Below are 22,691 nucleotides of genomic sequence, written 5' to 3'. Positions count from 1 at the left end.
ATATCAATTGGGTTAATTTACTTGGTTCATTAGTTAATTACCGAGCTACATTAACTTTAACCTATCCAAAGCGAATAGCCTTCATTTTGAGACAATTATACGATTGACTTGTTTTAACTGATGGCCCAATGTCGTATGGAGTATGGACTATGGAGTACAAGTATTATCTTTGATTAACTGATGTGTATCATTGCAAGATATATATGGAAGACAACAATCTGTTTAGATATTTGTGTTCACAACAATGCTCAACAACAGATTCTCACCGGCGAAAAAAGGTGAACACATACACTTTCTCAGGGGAAAAAAGACGACTGCAAACTAAAATTGAAACCGGATTTTGCCCTAAACAAGTTTGCAAAATGATTACTACTACAATCCCAGTCGTACATCAAAAGAAAAAAGAAAAGAATATTGTTGACCATATAATTCTATTTAACCAAGACTGACTTGAATTATCATCATCATCAACCTCCCACCCCCCTCAATACAAAGTGAAGTAGGAGTTTAGCCCCTCAGCCTTGCCTTCTAACGACGTTCAAAAATTGTGCGATAAAATTAAAAACTACCAAATTTGTAAGCGACAAAATGGGGAGAAATCACCGCGAACTCCTCCCTTCGTTGCCTGCATTCGTTGATCATCTTTAGAAGAACTTGAAGAGCAAGCCACCGTGGGTAGCAAAGAAGGGGGCAAACACTAGTGACTCAACAGCCATCAGCTTGATCAGGATGTTGAGTGATGGTCCAGATGTATCCTTAAGAGGGTCACCAATGGTGTCACCAATCACAGCTGCCTTGTGTGCATCCGATCCCTTAGGGCCAAGCGACACTGCGTGATCAGAAGCACCAGCCTGCAACAAATTATTGTAACAGAATTAATACAATTGCCTCATTTCATAGAATTGTTTCTGTAAACACAAGACACAAACTATTGTCATAGAATTTACTAGTTTTTTCAGCATAGAGCTAAGGCAACACAAAGTGGAAGGTAGAATCATGGGGTGTCAATTGCTTACCTCAATGTATTTCTTGGCATTGTCCCAAGCACCACCAGTGTTGGATGCAGAGATAGCGATCTGTAGTGCAAAAAAAGAATTTTCATCAGAAACAACTAAATACTATACACAAGGAAAAATCTCAATACATATGAATGTTGATTCTAACGCGGGGATATAAATTCGGTGCAGAAGAAAATCCCCTCTTCTTAATAACTAATCAACTAGGCAAAACTATAGAAAAAGGTAGACAGGATTTTAAAATCCAGCACTCTGCATTTTAGACTCCCTATGAAACATGTGGTAATAGGAAGGTTTGCGTCTCTCCTATCTTAAACCCCCCCCCCCCCCCCCTCCTCCTCTCTTTCGCACCAAAATAAATAAATAAACCTACACATAAATTCAATATAACTCAATTTTAATAGACAGCACAGTCGAAGAAAAGGACATGTTTTTACCTGTACACCAGACACTAGAGAACCAGCAAGAACACCAGAAAGAGTTTCAACACCGAAGAGGGTTCCAACAATCAATGGTGTCAGCATGACTAGAGCACCAGGGGGAATCATCTCCTTGATGGAAGCATCAGTGGAGATCTTGACACAGTTAGCATAGTCAGGCTTGGTAGTACCTTCCATCAAGCCAGGGATTTCATTAAATTGCCTACGGACCTCTTCAACCATCTTCAAAGCTGCACTTCCCACACTCTTCATGGTCATGGCAGAGAACCAGTACGGAAGCATGGCTCCCACAAGAAGGCCAATGAAGACTTTTGGGGTCAAGACATCAACAGTTGAGATAGCAGCACGGCTCACAAAGGCACCAAAAAGGGCTAGAGAAACAAGAGCTGCAGAACCAATGGCAAAACCCTGAAAAGTAGGACAGCAAATTGGTAAGAGTGGATTATATTTTGACATGCTTACATAGGCAGGTGTTAACCAATAAAGATCTCAAAGCTGATCAGAGATGGGTAGCCCCTGTGACCATTTGTAAACCAGCTTATTAATGTAAGCTAAGCCTTGGCCAACCCCATATTTGATCAGCCACCTATTGGTTATCCAGAAGAATTATATTACAAGATATAAGAATTGCAATACCTTTCCAATAGCAGCAGTTGTGTTTCCAGCAGCATCAAGAGCGTCGGTTCTCTCACGGATGCTGTGGCTCATACCAGCCATCTCAGCAATACCTCCAGCATTGTCACTGATGGGACCATATGCATCAATAGCTAATCCAGTGGCAATGGTGCTCAGCATACCAAGGGCAGCCACAGCAATACCATACATAGCTGCAAAGCTAAAACTAACAAATATACTGACAGCAATGGCAAATATGGGGATAATGACTGATTTGTAGCCCAAAGCCAGGCCAAAAATAACATTTGTGGCAGCTCCAGTTCGGCATGAATCAGCAACATCTTGCACAGGGCTACAATTGTATATGACAGTCAAGAGTTTAGCCAAAAACAAATAGCAAGTAGATCAATAGAGATGGTAGTTATCAAGGAGATACCTGTATGCATTGCTAGTATAGTATTCAGTTACAAATCCGATGATGAGACCAGCCCACAAACCAACAGCAACACATAAGAACAATTGCCTACACAATGAAAGGGAAACAATTAACCCAAAGATATATGGTAACCACACTATAAATAATTGCATGATGTGGAAAATCAAATCAAGTAAACATACTACTACACAAAAAATACAGTAAAGTTTTGATATTTAAAGATGCTTATAATACAAGAAAGAGGCTAAGGGTAGGAGAAGTTGCTTACCAGTTCTTCACCTCCCTCTGAGTTCCAAAATCAAAAATGGTAAATGAAGAAGGAAGGGCAACCCATGAAATAACTGCAACTGCAACAGTCATTAGAGCAGTGGAGATGACTAGTTGCTTCTTGAGTGCAGGCTCAATCTCCTTAACAGCCTTGATCTCGAAGAAATCAGTTGCAAATAAGGTTGTGATTAAACAGATAACAATACCAACAGAGCTTATCAATAGTGGGTACAATATTGCAGTAAATTCATGGTTGATCCCAAATGAGGAAATTGATGCCACGACAAGAGCAGCACAGGATGACTCAGCATAGGATCCAAAGAGATCAGAACCCATACCAGCAATATCACCAACATTATCACCGACATTGTCAGCGATAACCTAAAAAGAAAAATAGGCACCCATGTAAGTCACCAGGCTATAATATACAAACAACTCATTCAACTATTAAAGTTGAATATAAATATCTAACATTTCACTGAGAGTGAGAGGAAGGCTTACAGCTGGATTCCTAGGGTCATCCTCGGGGATGTTTCTTTCTATTTTACCGACAAGATCAGCACCAACATCAGCAGCTTTGGTGTAAATACCTCCACCAACTCTGCCAAAAAGGGCCATGGAAGATCCTCCAAGACCGTAACCAGTGATAGCCTCAAAAAGACCTTCCCAGTCATCACCATAGTACAGCTTAAAGAGCAGGATGGTAATGTAAAGCACCAAAAGACCATTTGCAGCAAGCAGGAAACCCATGACAGCTCCAGACCTGAATGCTACAATAAAAGCTTTACCAACACTCTTTCTGGCCTCGAGTGTTGTTCGTGCATTTGCATATGTTGCAATCTTCATCCCAAGGAAACCAGAAGCCAAAGAGGTGATAGCACCAAGCAAGAATGACACTGTGCTGAAGACAGCAGTGGCAAGTGCAGGTTTGCAGGTCTTGGATTTGTCATAGGTGCACTCCTGGCTTTTTGTACTGAAACCCTCCACAGATCCAAGGAAAACAAATATCAATACAGCAAAAGCAACCATGAAGACACCAACGTACTGATACATAGTGTAAAGGAAGGAGGTTGATCCTGTAAAAGTAATGCACAATGCAATGTTAGCAATTCATCAAATAAAAAAAATACAAAAGAATTGACAGCACATTTGAAAAATCAAAAGAATTTATATAATCGATTCAATACCGTTATTTGGTCAAGTTTGCTTTCACGCAACATTGATGAAGCTAACGCATTGTTCACATAAAATAGTTTTTACAGTATCATCACGTCACAGGAACAATATCATACCATGCAGAAATTTGACATCAAAATTCCACAATTCTAAACAATACTCTTTAAACTTTGATAACAAGAATAGAGGCAGCTTGATGTCATACACTCATACAACTAAGCAAGGTGCTATACATGAAGTAGATATTTCAAACTGAAAAAATAGAACTCAATCATCGGAGACAGAATCAATTAAGCAAAGCAGCATCATGTAAGCTCAATCCTCCGACTAGTCATTGTAACCCACAAAGGGAAAATTTAGTTTTTATGATTGTCCAAAAGCCCCCCCCCCCCCCACACACACACACACAAAGGGGCTTAAAGAAAACAAAGAGAGTATACTTATCAGTTGAAGTCAATATCATGGCCCACGACTAATAACGGCCCATAATAAAATTTACACTGTCTTTATTTCAATGTAAAACAAAACATTACAAAAAAAAAAGAAAAGAAAAGAAAAAAAAAATCAAAAAGTAAGGCTATCTGGAAAAAAATATAAAAAGTATGAAGAATAAAAATAAAGAATAAAGTAGTCCTAAATGGGAAGGGGGAATAAACAAATAACTAAAACGCACAAACAGTACACAGCCGAGCATTATACAAGCCTTAATGTCCCCCATTCCCCAGTAATGCCGCTAAAACAAGATCACAAGCAGCATGTTCCACAATATATTAGTCCTGAAAGGACAACATGCCAGTTCACACTTGCAGAGCTATACTATAAATACAAATCCTAACTGCACAAACATGATGCCATACGCAGCAAATGTGCATATTTTAGAGCTAAAAAGAAATTGACAAAAGGCCTTGATTTGCAAGTCTGCACACCATGTGCAAAACATTAAAGATATAATTAAACATCAGATCTAGATTGAGAACTCCTAGGATTTGACAAATTATATCACTAATTTTACTATATAGAAATCTCATAGCGGCACAGTATCCCCACATTCGTGGGCATCGGACCCAAAATCAGCATAATCATGATCGCAACAACATGACTAACAAACAAATACAGCACAACAACCTCACAACTTCCGAATCTTTTCATAAATCCTACTAAACCCTACCGACTTAAACCACAGCTTATTGAACAATTCCCTAGTTACCTACATGAAAGTACACAGTCGAGCAATAACATAGCTTAAACTATTATAAAAACAATCAGATCTGGAAGAAAAAGTCAAAATTAAAAGGTTGAACAGCACAAACATATACATAGTTGATAGTATAGAAATTAAATTTCGCAGGTCATGTATTCCACAACTTATTGAACAATTCCCAATCTAAATTATCACCACACAACGTGAGCTACACAAATAAATCAACCAAATGATAAAAAAAACAAGTTCTAAAATTTTTCGCTCTTTTCTTGGTCAAATACTACAACCAAATGACGGTAACAATTTCGAAAAGTTTTCGCTCTTTCCAAATCTACAACCAAATTGCCAATGCAAGCTGAAAATGTGTGAGCTAACAATGAATTTAACAGCAATTGACCGACACTATAATATCATATTCCATATGATAAAATCAATCTCTTCAAATGCAGATTAAAGGAGAAGCCATTTTCTCCACCAATCAGTAATGATGAAAGTCCAATTCCATTTAAGTATTAAAATTCCAACCCAAATCTAAAAATTATACAAAACTGAAAGAAAATAAAAATCCAGGCATTTATAAATTCCCAAATGACTATAAATCACAAAGAAATAACCAAATTTAATTTCTTAAACACATAGGATATGATTAAAGGGTCGATAATAATTCAAATCATAAGCATTAAAATCAAATTATCCAGTTCCATTTTTATTTCTAAGCATTTAAATCACTATCCAAATCAAAATAAGTTAAACTCAAAATCAACAATTACAGATAAATAAAGCTCCCAAATTTGATTTTATTATTAATCGAATTAATTTAAGAAGTAAAAATCCTGATAAACAAAACCCCACAAAATTAAAACCACAAAAATTATACACACCCAAAAATTAATCTTCGACACATTCCACAGCAAAAAAAAGTCCAGCTAAATCAACACAAACCCACAAATCATTCAAATCAAAGTATACAAATTAGATCAAACAAACCCAGAACTAAGAAAATCAAAATGAACCCAGAAACAAATACTCAAAAAAAACAAAAACCCAAAAAAAAAATTTAATTCACCTTCAGAAATAGCATTCTGAATCTCAGCACATTTTGCAACAACAGCAGGGTCGTTAAGACCTTCTTCTTCAATCAAACTCTCAGAATATCCATTCTTATTACTGTTACTACGCCCAGAATCAGGGGAAAGCTTAACCTGTGCAACGATGTACCATTGAACTAAAGAGAAAACGATTCCAATTACCGCACAAACTGGAATCAAAATCTCTGTTCCAAGATCTGGAAGAAGAACAACACCCATTTTTTTTTATTTTTTTTATTTTTTGGGGGTGATGAAGATAAGGAGAGAGAAGAAGAAGAAGAGGGTTTGGAGGAGAAGAGAAGGAGAAGAAGTGTGAGATGTGTGAGATTGATTTTATAGAGAGAGAAATGAGAAAAATGGGTTTTATTAAATTATTTTTATTTTTTTTTTAATATACTTTTATTTATTTTATTTACATACTACTGTACTGGTTGTGGGATGAAATTTGAAATCTTTATTCAAAAAAAAATTTTGAATCTTCCAATTTTTTCTACTTAGGTGAGAACTTAAGAAGTGAAATTATGATTTGCATGAAAACGAAAATTTTGAGAGATTGACGGTGTTTTGTCTGAAATTGGTATTTTCATATGAAATGTTTACTTTTTCCTAAAAAAAGATACAAAATATTTACTTCCATGATTTTATGAAAACGAAAATTTCGAAAGATTGATGGTGTTTTGTCTGAAATTGGTATTTTTCATATGAATGTTTACTTTTTCCTATTTAAAAAAAAAAAAAATTTACTCCCATTATTTTTTTATCTAAGCCTATAAGTATAACTATTCGAGAGACGAGAAAAGTAAGATCATATCTGAATAAAAGATAATAAGGAAATCGGACTCAAATTCAATGTATAATTAACATGCACTTTAATATAATCTTTTTTTTGTTCATTTGGACCATTAGGTGCAATATTATATACTACTCGTATGTATTATACACGAAGTACATTATAATTTAACTCTATAAATAATTTGTTTCCAAATTTTGAAATGTCGTTCTCTTTACTTTTTCCTGAGAGTATGTTGTGCTTATGCGTTATGCGCTTATGTCAGCTACTACAAGATAACGTGTCACTTGTCGCAAGTGCGGAATTTTTTTATTTATGAACTTAAGACATTTTCGTCCAATCGGACCTAATATGGTTGCTTAAGTGAACACATTTATAATATGGAGTATCAAAGTATGGAGACTTGAATATTATGGTTCAATTCTCATTAATTTCATATAAAGAAGCTAATAATAGGTAATCAACTAATCATACTACAAATCAGTAATTAATGTTGGCAATTTTGTAGTTGGTCCTGAAACTATTCCGTCACCCAAATTTCCAATTAGTAATACTCAACTTTTTGTTGGTCTCTTTTTTTGTTTTTTTTTCCCCCTTTTTTTATGTGAATGAATTAATAAATTCCTTGATTGGAAAAATTTACTACACTTTATATCGCATTCTTTTCATACTTGTATAAATTTTAAGCAAATAAATAAAATAAAAAAACATTGGGCATAATTTTGTAGAAATGTGCAAACTACTTCTTGTCATTATTGAGTTTAGAATTTTTTATTGGAGGGGGGGGTGGGGGCGATGAGCCAAAACTCAAACCGTACCTTCAAGCTACTAAGTAAGTACTTACCCCTCCGAAGATCAACCCATTAAGTGCGGTTTGATTCACGGTAAACTCGAGCTTTTTATTTTGATCTCGGAAAACACTTAAAATTACTCAATTCGCGCTTTATCACAAGCTTTACCAGTTTGGCGTTATTACTTTCAGCATAATTAATATGTTTCATTCTTACAACCATATACAGAGTAATTAGTCTCTCCCATTTTACCCCAATTTACATATATTACTTGCCTGAGGGTTTTCAATTAAAAGAAATAAAACACCCAAAATTCCAAAAAATTTTCTTATGTGTTTCTCGCTCTACAAATTATACCTAATCATGTATCCGCGATTGTAGGTGTACACTTAAGTCAAGTTTGTGAAGAGGAGAAGATAGCTAGATCAAAAAGAGAAAAACACTAGTATTTATTAAGCCAACTAATTAATACATACAAACAATTTTAGAGTATGTGGTTCCTGCAGGCGCTTATACGGTGGATCGTACAGCCGTTTTGTAAAAAAAAATGCGGAAATAACATAAGGTAGAAAAGTAAAGAACATATAGCTATAGTGAAAAGAACATATCATTCAAATGTAATGAACATATATTTAGAGTCAAAAGAACATATTTGCACCAAAAAAAGAGTGAGAAGAACATATGTTCGTGTTCTTCGATTGTCAGTGTAATGTACTTTATTTGTTACATAAAGGTCATTATTTATTGTGAAATGTTGTTTGAATTTTATCTTTAAATTAAGGTTGATATATATAAATAATGTTCATTTCATAATAATATCATGTTTTTTATTAATATTACAAATGTTCTTTAGATATACAAAAAAAATAAATAAAATAAAATAAAGATTGGATGTTCTTTACATAACAATTGTTTGTTCTTTAGAAAACAGCTACATGTTCTTTTTACATTTTTTGTCTATATCGAGCATGGTACAGACGCCTGTACCTTAAAATTTCAACAATTTTTAAAGTAATGGCCGGTTGTCCACAATACATAACATTCCCTGTAGTACCTTTTTATTTTTTTCATTAGTCATTCATGTGGTGATTGTGGTCGAACTTAAAACTTAAAGATATTATGATCAAACGTATACGATATATACATTTAAACAAAACACACGTAAATGGAAATTTATTAGCTCTGGCAAATAAAACATAGGAGACGGAGTATCATTTGTATAAAGATATTGTTGATGTGGCGTTTTAATCTATAATTTTTTTTTAATTTAATTCTAGATTAAATTGAATCATCTTATCCATATCGTAAAATATAATAAACAAAGACAAACTATATAAAGAAAAAATCACTTGTGAATATATTTTGAAAAAAAGTTACCCACCTTAAGATAAAATTATTGTGGGTAAGGTATAAAACGTCGTCATAAATTTTTTTTATTTTTTTTTGTTTTATACAAAATTTGTCAAAGGTAGAAAACGTTGTCATAAAACTTACTTTGTTTACATAATCTATGATGTGTTGTTTTAGGATTAAGACAAACATATATTTGGATCATGCCCAACTAAAGGTCATAATGATGTAGGATAATTGCCAAGCAACTTACCAAATTAAGTTCTTCACGTCAATCTATTAAAAAAAATAAATTTAAAATCAATGCATGTTGATTTGGAAAAGGGTGACAAAAGCCAACGGTGGAGAAGATAAAGAATTACAATACACGGTTTTATGATATGTCAAATATTTAAAATTGTGTGGCGCCAAAAGTATGGGCTAAATTTTGGTGAGAAATTGGCTAACTATATTACATAAGCATCAATAATATTACGAAGTATAATATAAGAAAATAATAACTTTTGTGTGTTGCCAATTAATACACGACTAACCTCTAACCAGGTAACCCATGATCGACCGAGTAACCCCTAATCAAATAATCTCTGACTAAGTAACCCCTGAGTGACCGAGTAATCCCTGATTGAGCTAAGTAATCTCTGACCAACCAAGTAACCCCTAATCGAGTAAATAACCTCTAATTGACCGAGTAAACCCAAACCAAAGTAACCTGACCCATTCTTTCAAATAAGAGTGGCCAACCACATACGAAAGTTTGAGTAAGAAAAAAATATATTGGATATTACACAAGTATCCCTAATTGAATGATCGTTATTTTTTAATTCACTAAGCATGTAATTTTCAAATTAGATTTTAAAAATGGGTTTTATTTACTTAATTTCAATTATCAAAACTTATCTTATCTAAACTTATTAAATTTTATTTAATATTTATTTTAGTTGTAATTTATACTCATAAGAACTTATATTTCTCGAAGAACACTAATCCGAACTTCTTACTCTTCTAATAAATGAAAATTCGCACCAAAAAAAAAATGAAAATAAGGTTAATACAATGACTCCAAATCTTTTTTATTTATTTATTTTTTGACATGATGTTAGAAGATATAAATATTATCCTTATGAAAATAAACAATAACTTCAATATATATAGACCTTCTAGAAACACTTGCATGGACCTGGTCCACAATAAATCAATAATACTATTGTGAACTCGAAGTTTATACACACGCAACTGACATTATATTGAACATAGTGACCCTTATTTTTAATATAGCAACCTTTATTTAAATTTGTATAACGTTTAATATTATTGTGAACTTGAAGTACGACATTATGACCCTAATTTTAATATAGTGACTTTTATTATTTATATCGACCTTATAGAATTTTTCATTAAAAAAATTAACCTCTTATAGTCTATATATTACCAAAATGATTTTTATTTTAAATTTAGTGACTTTTATTTAATTATAGTGACTTTTTTTTTTAATTAATAAAAAAACCATAGTTTCTCTAATGTTAGTGGTCCAAAATAAATTAGTGTGAACCAAGTCTACTTAAGAATTTGTATAGACCTTCTCCCCGGCCGATAACGTTTTTACACATCAGATAATTCGTTGGAACCACTTTTTGTGTACATGGATAAGATTTTTACATTTGTTAGCATCGCTATAATCGTTAAAGTGTTTTAAAAGTGAAAAAAAAAAATAAAAACATAAAAACAGGTAGATAGGGTTAGAATATTCTTCTTATCTTGGTTACACTAATTCAGTGGCATAGAATTTGTTCTAGAACAGAATTGTAATGGAGCGAATTTTATTTTCGATGCTTTTTTTCATTGTTTTTTTTTTTTTTTTTAAAGAAAAAATTCTAGTAATATTATTACTATTTATTTATTCATTTATTTATTTTTTCTGTTGGCTTTTACCTACAAAATTTTAACTCATATTATGAAAGCATAACAAATAGTATGGTGACATATATGATTTTTAATTTCTTATTATAATCAACGAAACATATCTATGAAAGGTCCACCATCCAAAATATCTCTCTCTCTTTCTATAGATGATATAGATATATGTTTTCATTTGATGGTACTCCATAACAAACTACTCACTATGTATACCGATTTTCCACTTATGAGTAACAAGAAATCCATCAATGACACAAATCTATTCAAAATCAATAGATGAGATTTGAAAAAACTTCATTCAAGTTGTGTAAATAGAAGTAATTTGCGGCTTGCTTTATGTCTAATTTTGACGAACTTTGTAAAAGAACATTAGATTTTTACGTGACAATATATACCTTGATTTTTTTTTTTTTTTACATATTTAATTTCTACTATAAATGCCAACAAATAATATGAATTGGTAAATTCTAGCTCCATAATTAAGTATACGTGAGTATCGGGCCGGGATTAAACATTGATAATTATATGGTAAGGATAGCATGAACTAATATTGCAAATGATAAGTATGTAGTGTATATATAAAGGTGGCTAATGAATCCATAAAATTTAGTAGTTAACCTATCACTTTCAAGTTTCATTCATGCATATGATTTGATATCCAGTCCATGCATGTGTATGTATGCCCTTCTATTTCATACTATAATAGCACTTGACCTTAAATATAAAACAAATTTAACCTATTGTTGTATACACCATTTAATTTACAAATATACAAGTTATATGACTTGCATAACACGTATGAGTTGGTCATATATTCAAGTACTAATTAATTTCTATAGTCACTAATGGGGTTAACACGGAAAGGTTAACATAATAATAATAATGTTTGCCGTAAAGATGATTAGTACTAACTACTAAACAAAGACATGGAAAATGAGGTATGATTATTTTAAGGAAAATATTTTTGTTATTTTGGATCAACATGTTATATGCTAATATAATATTTCAATTCTATTGACTTTAATCAACTAGCTGAGATAATTGCCTCTCTCAATCAAAAGTCATAAGCTGCATTAATTCAATACCTTCTTAGAGTTCTTACTCTAAGCTTTCTCACAATATGTTTTTAAATAAAGTAATTAAAAGGTTTAATATGGTTTACAAAATGACAAAAGCTGATAATATTTGTATGAAGTATATGCTATTTTAATATTTTTGTCTTGTCATGCTTAATTCATATGTTAGCACATTGAATTGAAAAATTACATAAAAGACTATAGTATAATTTTAACTAATTGAATTAACCATTTTTTCTTTTGCTTTTAGAGTAATAATGAAATAGATGGTAGCAACTACGAAGTGTTGTTGTAATGCAATGATGGATGGGGTATGGTTGAGTGTGGATCTTAGATCTTATAATTTTGGATGTACTTACCAATATTTTAATGATTAAGACAATCTTGAACTTTAAAAATTATAAATACTTGTATAATAATAAAATACGAACCTATTGTTTAATTTTTAGAAAAAACAAGCTGATTAAATCATTGCCTTTATTTAAATATCAAGATTTAGGAATGATAATTAGGTAATAATTTTTTTTTGAACAATAATTAGGTTATTTTAGTTTAAAACACATTTCATTATTAAATATTTGCTAAATTAATTTTGTGTTCAGGCTTAAGTACGTATTAGGCCACGTATTATAACAATTAGGTACACGGTGTAAATTTTGCATTAATATGGCATGGACATAATAAATGAATTGAACATTGAATTAGTTCAATGATTATAAAAAAATTGGACCATGAATAATGGTTTTTTTGTCAAAAAAGAAAAAACAAAAGAAAAAGAAAATAATGGTTAAAAAAAAACTTTAAAAAATTGAAAGAAAAATATCTAAAATGCATGCAGAATAAGGTGAAAAGGCCCACGTAAACATTGAATGGTGTGCAATTGGGTGATGAAGATAATAGTCGTTTTCTTTATTTGTTTATCACTTTCAATTCCTTACTATTATTGCTCGCATCTCAAAGGGGACATTTGGATTCCTAGCTTAAAATGCTCTACACCCTTAGAAGATTCTTATACTAGTTGCTATATTGTTGTCTTTGAAAAAAAATTGAATAGATGCACAATTAAATTAGTGAGTGAGTTGAAAAATAAATGATTGATTATAAGAATTTCTATAATTTTATGGGTTTACAAATGCTCTATACTGTGCAAAAGACTCACACATCGAGTTCTTCTGAAATGGCTATTCTATACTAGTATATACATATAGAAAAAAATTTACAAATTAATTAAAATTATTGAAGATTTTGAATGCGAACCGATTACCGAATGCACAAAATAACTTTATCCAAATGTATGCGCCCCCATGGTGCTATTAGCTAAATAGTATGAGTATATATAGTTTTAAAGTATGAGTACGAGTAAGGCAAATTTGTGGTGAAATAGCATAGAATCAACGATTTTGTAAATGCATCGTGGATTTGAGTCTCATCTGACTCCTATAAGCTAAGTCTCAATTGTTAAACTGAAAGATGGATGATTGTGTGTGTACATGAATGAATTGAACCAATGCAAGGCAGTAGTCCAAGGAAGTTATCCTTAGAACATATTTTAATTTGATGACTTATATACATGTAGACGATGTAGTATAAACTTATCTTGTCTAACCTTATAAGTATTCCAAACTTAAACAAAATCATATTTTGTTATATAGAATCATAGTTGTTTGAATGAACTGAAATTAAGTTCGTTGAGCATAACACGTCTAAATCTTATATTTGAATCTTAAAATAAGCATTTGGAATGTCTTCTAGTATCCCCTTTGGACTTATGACCTACTCAGCCACTCTAACTGTTTAACTAATTTAAACATGGACCCACTAAACTTTTTAAGAAATTAAAAAGAATATGCTAACATGAGTAATATGCACTTTTTTCATTCGTCTTTATTCCCTATCGTGTTATCTACTAAATACCAATGAAGAAGAAGTGTGAACTTAATTAAACTCTTATACAGCTTATTCCTCACTTATTCTCAATAGAATTCGCAAATGTCAATTCACACTTTATTCTAACCAATTACCCTTTAACAACACTAATTAATTAGTCTTGATTCTTGAATTCTTGATTCTCATCGCTCGGTTGTCTAAATTAGCACTAATTAATCAAACATCAATGTTGTCCAAATTATTTCTTACACAATTTTGTAGAATAATATTTCAATACGAAACCAATGAAACTTAAAACAAATATTAAGTATATTCAAATTAGTTAACACAACTTTATAAAAAAGTTACATTCTCTTTGTACATTATTTGTTTATATATTCATTAACAAAGAATATATTTAGTTATTTACTCTTATGTTGCATGTAGCTAGCCCAGATTAGTCACTTATTCTAAATGGATGTAATTATATTATTATCAAATCCCTTCAATTCTCATTATATATTACTCCATAATTGTTTTATTATGAAACACACACTCTCAGAATTTAGCCTTAATAATTTAAATACATCGCATTCAAGGTCATATATAAAGCTAGAAATCAAAAGAGAATGGCGACAGGCAAGTCAAGCAATCTATCGTCTATGAGATGAGATGTAGATCTTATTAAACAATTTATAGACACCAAACCAATTAAATAAATTAATGTCAATAATTTCAAATAATAATTGAGAGCCTTGGATCCTTTTGCTAATCAGATTTGATATCAACTATCAAGATCACTTGCCCAAATTGTACATGCATGGGATAACTAATTTCTCACCAAGTTTACTCACCAATAAGGTCCACTTTTAGATCCTTGTCTAAGACATGACCTAATAATAAACAATTGTTTCACCAAATTAATAACAATAACAATAACAATAACAATAGCAATAAAAATAATTTGTTTTAGGTTGTATGACATTGTCTGTTTTTGAGATTTAATAATAATAATTAATTATTTATAAAAAAACAGTTGTCCATTTGGTTTCAAAAAAAAAAAAAAAAAAAAAAAAAAAAAAAAAAAAAAATTGTCCCGTATAACTGAATTTAGTTGTGGGGTATTTGTAATTTAGCTAATTAAATATATGTCCCTACGTAAGCCAGGTTGGATTGTTTGGCAAAATAGATCAATCACAAATTATGTAATTTAATTTGCAAATTAAAATCTAGCCAAATTTCATTTCCACTCAATTTGGGTTATTTGCCTAAAGACATCACCCTTGTACTTTTCCCTTTCATAAACAACCTGTCGTTATTTTGGCTTCTTACTTACTCCTATGATATTTTTTCTCTCACCATTTTAATGTTTTTGTCCTTGTTTTGTCTTTGTACAAAATTTATTATGGTACCATTTAGTTTGCACCTTAATTGTTTTAGGCAAGGAGTGGAAATCACTACTCCTCTTATCACTTCTCACATCTAATTATAGGTAGTGTTCAATCCTTGTTATCTTTATTTTTTTTTTTGAAAGCTTGTTATCTTTATTTAGGAACGAGGTTTTCCTTCCTCTTACGGTCGTATCCTGTTCAATTATTCGTGGATACGGTTTTAATAAGTCATTGCTCAATAATATCACAAATATTTGTACCTCTTGTAACTAAAGTTAAGCCCTTAAAGATAATTTTTTTTTTTTTTTGATATAAAGCCCTTAAAGATAGTAATTGAGCTAAAGATATTGTTACGTGAATTTAAATATTATTAAGCGAGTTCATTACGTTATTGGCTCAATTGAACCCACTTGCTTCAATGTGGTCCCCGATTCCGCCCCTACTTGAAGGATCCGTTAATCTTAATGAAATGTTGTGCTATAAGCCTATAATCATAGGATCGATCTATTGATCCTTTTTTTGTATGTTATATACAAATTCAACTTACCTTATTCATAGTTAAATATCCGTTAAAAATCTATTGCTTCCTGGTGAATTTCGTCCATTATTAGCACAAGTGAGAATAATTCAGTGATAGAGTTATTATTATTAATTATAAATCTTACTCATTTGTATAATGCAAGAGGAAAATGATGAGACATGGTCAGGTAATATAATATGAGAATTGTTTTTGTATTATATTATGGTTGAATCACAAAAAAAGATTTCCTTATGTGTATGATCTACATGTTTGTAACATAGTAGCCAGTAGGGCACAGTCCATGTTAAATTTTGCAATAAACAATTAAACAATCTATCTATACTTAGTTAGTATTTAAAAACTCAAACCAAAAAGACATGTGTCCTCATCCTATTACACTTCTCCATCTTCTTTTCCAAGCCAATGTGCCACATGTCATCTTATATGTTTAATTTTTTTTATTACAATATCTTTTTTCACTCTTTCATTAAACCCTACATCTTCATATCCCCTCTTCAATTCAACCCTTTCCTTTTCTTATTTAATTTTAGTTCCCCCCATCTTCTTTTTTACAAAGCTTCATTTTGAATCTAAGTCCAAAAAGATAAATTTCTTTAATCATGGTTTTTGTTACACATTACACCCATACTAATTTATTGATATTTCCTCACTTATCTCTCAATACAATTATCTATGAACAACCCGTGCATTGCACGGGATAGAAGGCTAGTTACAATTAAATCAGGGGATAAAAAAGGAATTTGCTCTAGATACCGGATTATTAAAAATAAAAAATGACTTATATTGTGGAACGGAAAAGGTTAACTCTATATAAAAAATAGATTTAGATGGTGCTTTGCCAAATCAATCACCAAAATCAACTTTTGAGGTAGTGCTTTGATTTGCTTGATCTAGTGTAACGTAACATAATTCGAAAAATAATACAAATATATCCAATACTTAATACAAAACATGGCCCATTTCACCTTTCTATAGTCATGACCCATCTCACCATTTATTTTTAGTCGCAACATTTTCATTTCATGATTGTCATTGCACAAATTACTTTTGTATTAATATATATTGATATTAGTAATAACCTTTACTTCCTCTTTCTTTTTCTCACCAATTTCTCTCCTCTAGGCTCTAGCCTTTCGCACCCGACCCCCTTATTCTAGTCCGCAAGACCGGAAGGACTACTAACACCGATTAGTTCGTATGTATTAAATTGATGAGATAATCGCAGAGCCGAAGGGGATCAATGGATCATCCATATCCCCCACCCGCTTAAACAAAAACACTAGACAAGTTTACGAGTAGTAAAATGATCAACTTTATCATTGCTAGAAGAGTTTAATCCACACAAAATTTAAGAATGATCAACTTTATCTTTTTATTTATCTAGAAGATGAGTTTATCACTCATCATCAACTCTTTAAACATTAATCAACTATCATTATCCGTAAATGACAAGCTAAGGCCCAATATTGGCTAACATCATTTCACATTTTTAAAAGGTGGTGTGGGCCAAAAAATTAAAAAAAAGGGGTTTCATAGAATTATAGTTCATGTGTTTCATGAACTTCGTATAATACTTTTGCTCATAAATGTCAAATACTACTTTATTTTTCTACAAAAATGAAAACTAAAATCAACGGCTAAGCTTTAAAGACATTTGTGATGTGATATAACATCAAGGTAAGGAATTTCAAAGAGGGTAACATATGATATTCCATAGAATAGAATAAAATGTGAAAAAGCTTTTATAATTTAAAACGTCGCAATGTTTTTGTATTTATTTTGTACATAATCTAAACATACAATAACAATTAACGTGTAATTTGGTCACAAAATCTCAGGCTAACACTAATTTAGGAAATACATCGTATATCATTAGGGTTGCGTATATCATGATCATAGAAAAATCTAAAGTAATGGCACATATCAACTTATATTTTTATTCTGGACTAGAAGCCCAAAAAAATCAAAATAAAAGTGCTTGTACATTGTGTTGCCATGTCAAGCATTGATAGAAATGAATGTCATAAGAAAAAATGCAAGAAATTTTCTGTGGTATTCCTAAGCTCTTTGTTGGCACAAGGAATTTGGAAAAAAGTTGTCCAGAAAATGTACCATCTAAAATTCTGAATACCTGGAAAGAAGCTGACGAAAGGCGAACACATTTTCCTGATCAGAATATGAAGAAAAATAAATCTATACAGAATGTGCAACACAATGAGTTGTTTACTACACGAAATCTTAGAACCTGGGATATTGGTCACTATGGTCAGTGAAGTGACGAAGGCCATTGAAATTGTATGACTACTCGACAACTGCAGAAAGAGTATAACCTATTTTAAGTGAAGCATAAAGTAAAATAAAATGTTGAAATAAGTATAAGCCTGCAACCATGAAGAATTTCCTCAACTGCGCAAAACTGAAGAGCACGAAGCAACTGTAGATGTGCAAAAAATGGTTCACTTGTTAACTAACTCAAAACAGGTACACATCTGATATTCCACCAAATTGGCAATTAAATACTTGTATAATAGCCTAAATGTTGCAAAGACTATTAAGCACCTTTAGAAGCATTGGATTTACTAGCACTAGCAGCTGCCTCATCCGTTCCTTTGTCCATCTCACGTCCATCGACAAAAAGGCCAACTGATCTGAACCAGCGCATAAGATTCCGATGATCCTTTACATATAGCCACGCTTGAAGGAAAGGAAAAAGACCCTCATTTATGCCACGTTCCTCTATATAATTGTGAAAGGCATCTCTTGTTGCTTCATCAAGATTTCTGTTAATGAGAAGGACATCCAAGTTTATTAAATTTCAGGAAAACAACTCTATTCACCATTTCAAATTATTTGCTAATAAGACATGCTATAACCTTAGAGAGTCAAATAAACAAAACAATAGCAAATGAAGCTGATAAGAATATACGCCTGGTCAAAATCCAAGGTAGACTCTAGAGTCTGAAAATTACTCTTTAATTCTTAGAAACCAAATATTTGTTATAACGAAAAATTATCTTCCATATTATGTGCTTCATACCAATTTGAAGCATACAAATATTCCTTAAAATCAGCTCATAGAAGAAAATAAGAATTCTCTTTCAACAAAAAACACAATCACTAACACATCTAGACCAGAATTCACATTTATAAGAGAGTAGATGAGAGCAAAAGTACAAAACTTATGATTCTGTGATCAACTGATCAATTATCCTAACTAAATGGCCATATCTCGAATGACTACCAATCTGAAACTAACACCTATATAACCCCAAATAAAAGAGATAGAACTTTAATTATCTAAGATACAAGGCAAAAAGCTCTATGTCAATATCAAATGTCGACAAGTATGTGCATTTTGTGTCTTAACAAGCATAGATGCTATATCAATACAAGATACTACCATGGCACAAAACAGGACGTCCAGCAAACATAAATAAAAGTACATGGTCAGAAGGTGTCAAAATTAAACATTTATGGACAGTATTGTAGGGATCTATAAAACCAAATAAAAAGAACAAGAATCCGGTATCTACTGCTTCCCCCCAAAAATTCCAAATTTCAACAATAAGGTAACCCTGACAACTTATTTCCTTACCAAATATTCATCAAATAATCAAAATGATTGATAGTTGGATAATCTTCGTCCAATTAAATAAGTCAAAGATAAAATTTTAAAGCTGTGTCAAATCATGAAAAAAAAAAAATAAAATAAACGAAATTTTTTTGCTCAGACTTACAAAGGCACAAGGGGTAGGATACAAAAATTAATAGATGGGTAGTTCTCAGAAGCAGTCCCACAAACCTAATTGGAAGTTACAGTGAACAATAATCAGAATAATTTGCCATTTGAAAACTTTTCTTCTATTTCCAAACTTCACCATTCCGGAAAGTTCTCTAAGTTGGTGCTCTTGGCATATCATTATTTACCACCTAATATATTAACTTTGTGTAGATTATATATTCTGTAGGGGAATGAACAGAAGAAAATAGCAGAAGAGACATCAATAAGAACAGAGTGACAGACCCTAGTGTATCAGGTTATTGCTTGCCAATGTATGCCCTAATGGCTAATGCTGATTATATCAAATGACTAATCAACGTGCTCTGCAAGTTGGCTTAAATTTGAAACCTATTGCTCTTTTAAAGCAAGTTTTAAGTTGACTACGCTGAGCAGTATATCAGATTGATGTTTGCCAAGGTGTGCCCTATTGCTGATTATATCTATGTTGTCAAACGTGCTCTAGATGCCACAAATACAAGTCCATGGATAAACAACAGACATATATTTGGCTGGGTATCGAAATAGGATTGTTTTTAAGGATCATAGAGGCCTTAGAAGGTAATTATTTCAACTTTCTGATTCAAGATCAAGAATTAAACAATAATCCATCCAAAATCAAAGAAGTTGCTTAGGAAATGACAGAACAATTCAACAAAAAAAATAACCATCATTCAATGAGTGAACAATGCAGCCCTATCCTAAATTGAAACATTTTGTAAAGGGAAAACATCTTGCACTGTACATGAAAGGCAATACAGCTGCGTAATTAGAAGAAAACACCGCTTGACAAGTTGACAGAGTAAGAACATACATGACGTGTGCCAAAAGCCTAAGCTTCAAAAACTTCTATGATCTTATTATAAGTCAACTAGAACATCCTTGTTGGTATAACACAGCTTATAAAGTTATAATGTTTGTGCCTCACTTGATACTCCATTGCCATATCAATATATCATCACTACAAGTCTACAACTAATTAGTAGTTTTACAAAAATTAATCATTCAAAGTTCATAACACAGCCATTTTCATCAAAGCAGAAATCCTTCATATACTTGAGATTTTAACCTATGCCATTAACCTTGCAGGCTTACCTACTCCACTTCACAAAAGGCCAACCAATCAAGAAAGCATATACATCCATGATCCATCCATCTCTACTTCCAAAAACAAAGCAATGCACCATTCCACCTCACGTTACATCCCTTCATTAATCTATGTTTAGAAACCACATGAAATGCTCCTATTCACTCCAAAACATCTTCAGTTTCATCTTCTTACTCATTAACATCTTCCACTAGCAAAAAGATTAACCCTTTACAATGTACCTTACCTATTATTCACACATCAAAACCCCCCACAATCTCATGGAACTAAATTGACAAGAACACAATCGGGAAAAATGAGCAAAATTTCTTAGCACTTCAAAGTTACATAAACCTTCAAAACCATTACAACCATATCAAATCATTGAATAAACAAACATTACCAAGTAACCAACAAATACACAATATAATCTAATAATAAAGAAACAAGCAAGCAAACAATCAACAAAAAGAGAGAGACAAGAGACGAACTCGAAAAGCGGGCCGGTGTATTTGTTAGGAATCATAAGAAACCCCTCCTCAGTAGTCTTAGGTCTAAGAGCAACAGAGTGAATCCCCACAGCATCCGGGTACAACCCACAAAGAAAATGCATAGAATCACTCATCCCAGGTTTCGAAACATCAACATGAACAAACAATTGATTAATCCCACCATCATCATCATCATTTTCATCTTCCTCTGTAACAAAATTAGCTAATCTCATTACAGAAATGCTAATTTCCTCATTTTTGTAATTCCTTTTTAGCACTGGACCATTAGAATCCAATGCCCCCTTCATAATCGTGAAATCAGCAGGTGGGCTAACTTTCTGCAAAAACAATCAATTGAATTGTTGAAAAAACAAATTAATTAGGGTTTAACAAAATTAGGGTTTAGGGTTTATAACAAAAATTAAGAATTTTACCGGAGGTGGGGCCATCTTGGAGACTTCAAGGTAGTGGTCTTTGAGTGAGCGGAGTAAGACGGAGTTGACGGCGGAGGATACGACGGAGGAATGTCGCCGGAAAATCGTGCGCCGTGGTTGGTGAACGCCGGCGCCGGCGACGGCGGCAATTGCTTTTCTGAACATCTTCAGATATTGATGAACTCTGTTCAAGGTTAGCTCTTTTTTCTTTTTGTGTGTGTGTTAGGTTATAGACTTTTAAGTTGTAATCCGTAGTAGGGAGAATGGTATAGGGTTATGAACTTATGAAGGTTTTGGGATCGAGAAGGCTTGATGAGGGATTTTTTCCCGAGTCGAGGGGGTTAAGAGGAGCCGAGTGTGGTAAAATTGAATTGGTTAAAGTTTTGGTTCGAGTGAGTTTTAATCTAGCTTGAAATATTATTATAGTGCGTCGAGGAGATTCAGTGTAAATGATTTGTATATTATAAAGGAAAAGTTGACATTAGCAGTTTCAACTATGATCGATCTTCTTTAAAAAAATCTCAACTATTGATTAATTCAGGGTGGTCCTAACTTTAGGGGACTCTTTTCAAAACTGCCCCTGACATATTTTTAACTGATTTGATCAGTTAATAGTTTTACATATCTTGTTTTATTAGACGTAGTTTAAAAAATATTAATCCTCTATCACTCTAAAACCCATTCATACCATCTTTAAGGTAATTTTTATTTTTTTAAAAAAAAACACTAAAAATTCAACACGTGACAATTTTAATTTTTAACTGCTTTATCCGGTCATAAGAAACTAGGGATTGTTTTGAGAAGGACCCTGTCAAAGTTGTGATCGCAAGAAGTTAATTGATAATTGATAGTTGAGACCTTTTAAAGAAGAATGTCCATAGTCAGGACCGATAATATCAATTATTCCTTTTGCAAATTAATTTGATAGTGTAGTAAATTGATG

At 32.2% G+C, this 22,691-nt stretch overlaps 2 protein-coding genes across 2 annotated transcripts; both read right to left on the bottom strand.

The window, feature by feature from the left end:
- Window positions 1-204: 204 nt before the first annotated feature.
- LOC145612158 (pyrophosphate-energized vacuolar membrane proton pump-like) lies at window positions 205-6,577 on the bottom strand. Its single transcript, XM_081667531.1, has 8 exons — window positions 6,218-6,577; window positions 3,276-3,850; window positions 2,776-3,155; window positions 2,508-2,594; window positions 2,093-2,423; window positions 1,454-1,864; window positions 1,017-1,076; window positions 205-851 (listed from the first exon to the last, which is right to left on the bottom strand). The coding sequence occupies exons 1-8, from the start codon at window positions 6,456-6,458 to the stop codon at window positions 645-647; spliced, it is 2,292 nt and encodes a 763-aa protein (XP_081523657.1). The 5' UTR covers window positions 6,459-6,577; the 3' UTR covers window positions 205-644.
- Window positions 6,578-17,959: 11,382 nt separating this feature from the next.
- Window positions 17,960-22,032, bottom strand: LOC145612252 (uncharacterized protein At2g39795, mitochondrial-like). Its single transcript, XM_081667631.1, has 3 exons — window positions 21,749-22,032; window positions 21,315-21,652; window positions 17,960-18,738 (listed from the first exon to the last, which is right to left on the bottom strand). Exons 1-3 carry the CDS (start codon window positions 21,911-21,913, stop codon window positions 18,510-18,512), a joined length of 732 nt encoding a protein of 243 aa, XP_081523757.1. The 5' UTR covers window positions 21,914-22,032; the 3' UTR covers window positions 17,960-18,509.
- Window positions 22,033-22,691: the final 659 nt, after the last annotated feature.

This window comes from Chenopodium album, chromosome 24, assembly GCF_948465745.1.
Source record: "Chenopodium album chromosome 24, dcCheAlbu1.1, whole genome shotgun sequence".
Classification (NCBI taxonomy): Eukaryota; Viridiplantae; Streptophyta; class Magnoliopsida; order Caryophyllales; family Amaranthaceae; genus Chenopodium; species Chenopodium album.
The sequence above is the reverse complement of the archived record's forward strand: the minus strand, read 5'-3'. Positions and strand labels throughout refer to the sequence as shown.

Coding starts and splice junctions, on each gene's coding strand:
- LOC145612158 (XM_081667531.1), bottom strand. CDS start 6,458: ATGGGTGTTGTTCTTCTTCCAGATCTTGGAACAGAGATTTTGATTCCA. Junction 3,851..6,217: donor TCAGAATGCTATTTCTGAAG/GTGAATTAAATT, acceptor TTACTTTTACAG/GATCAACCTCCTTCCTTTAC. Junction 1,077..1,453: donor CTCTAGTGTCTGGTGTACAG/GTAAAAACATGT, acceptor TTTGCACTACAG/ATCGCTATCTCTGCATCCAA.
- LOC145612252 (XM_081667631.1), bottom strand. CDS start 21,913: ATGTTCAGAAAAGCAATTGCCGCCGTCGCCGGCGCCGGCGTTCACCAA. Junction 21,653..21,748: donor CCAAGATGGCCCCACCTCCG/GTAAAATTCTTA, acceptor TTGTTTTTGCAG/AAAGTTAGCCCACCTGCTGA. Junction 18,739..21,314: donor TACACCGGCCCGCTTTTCGA/GTTCGTCTCTTG, acceptor TCTCATTAACAG/AAATCTTGATGAAGCAACAA.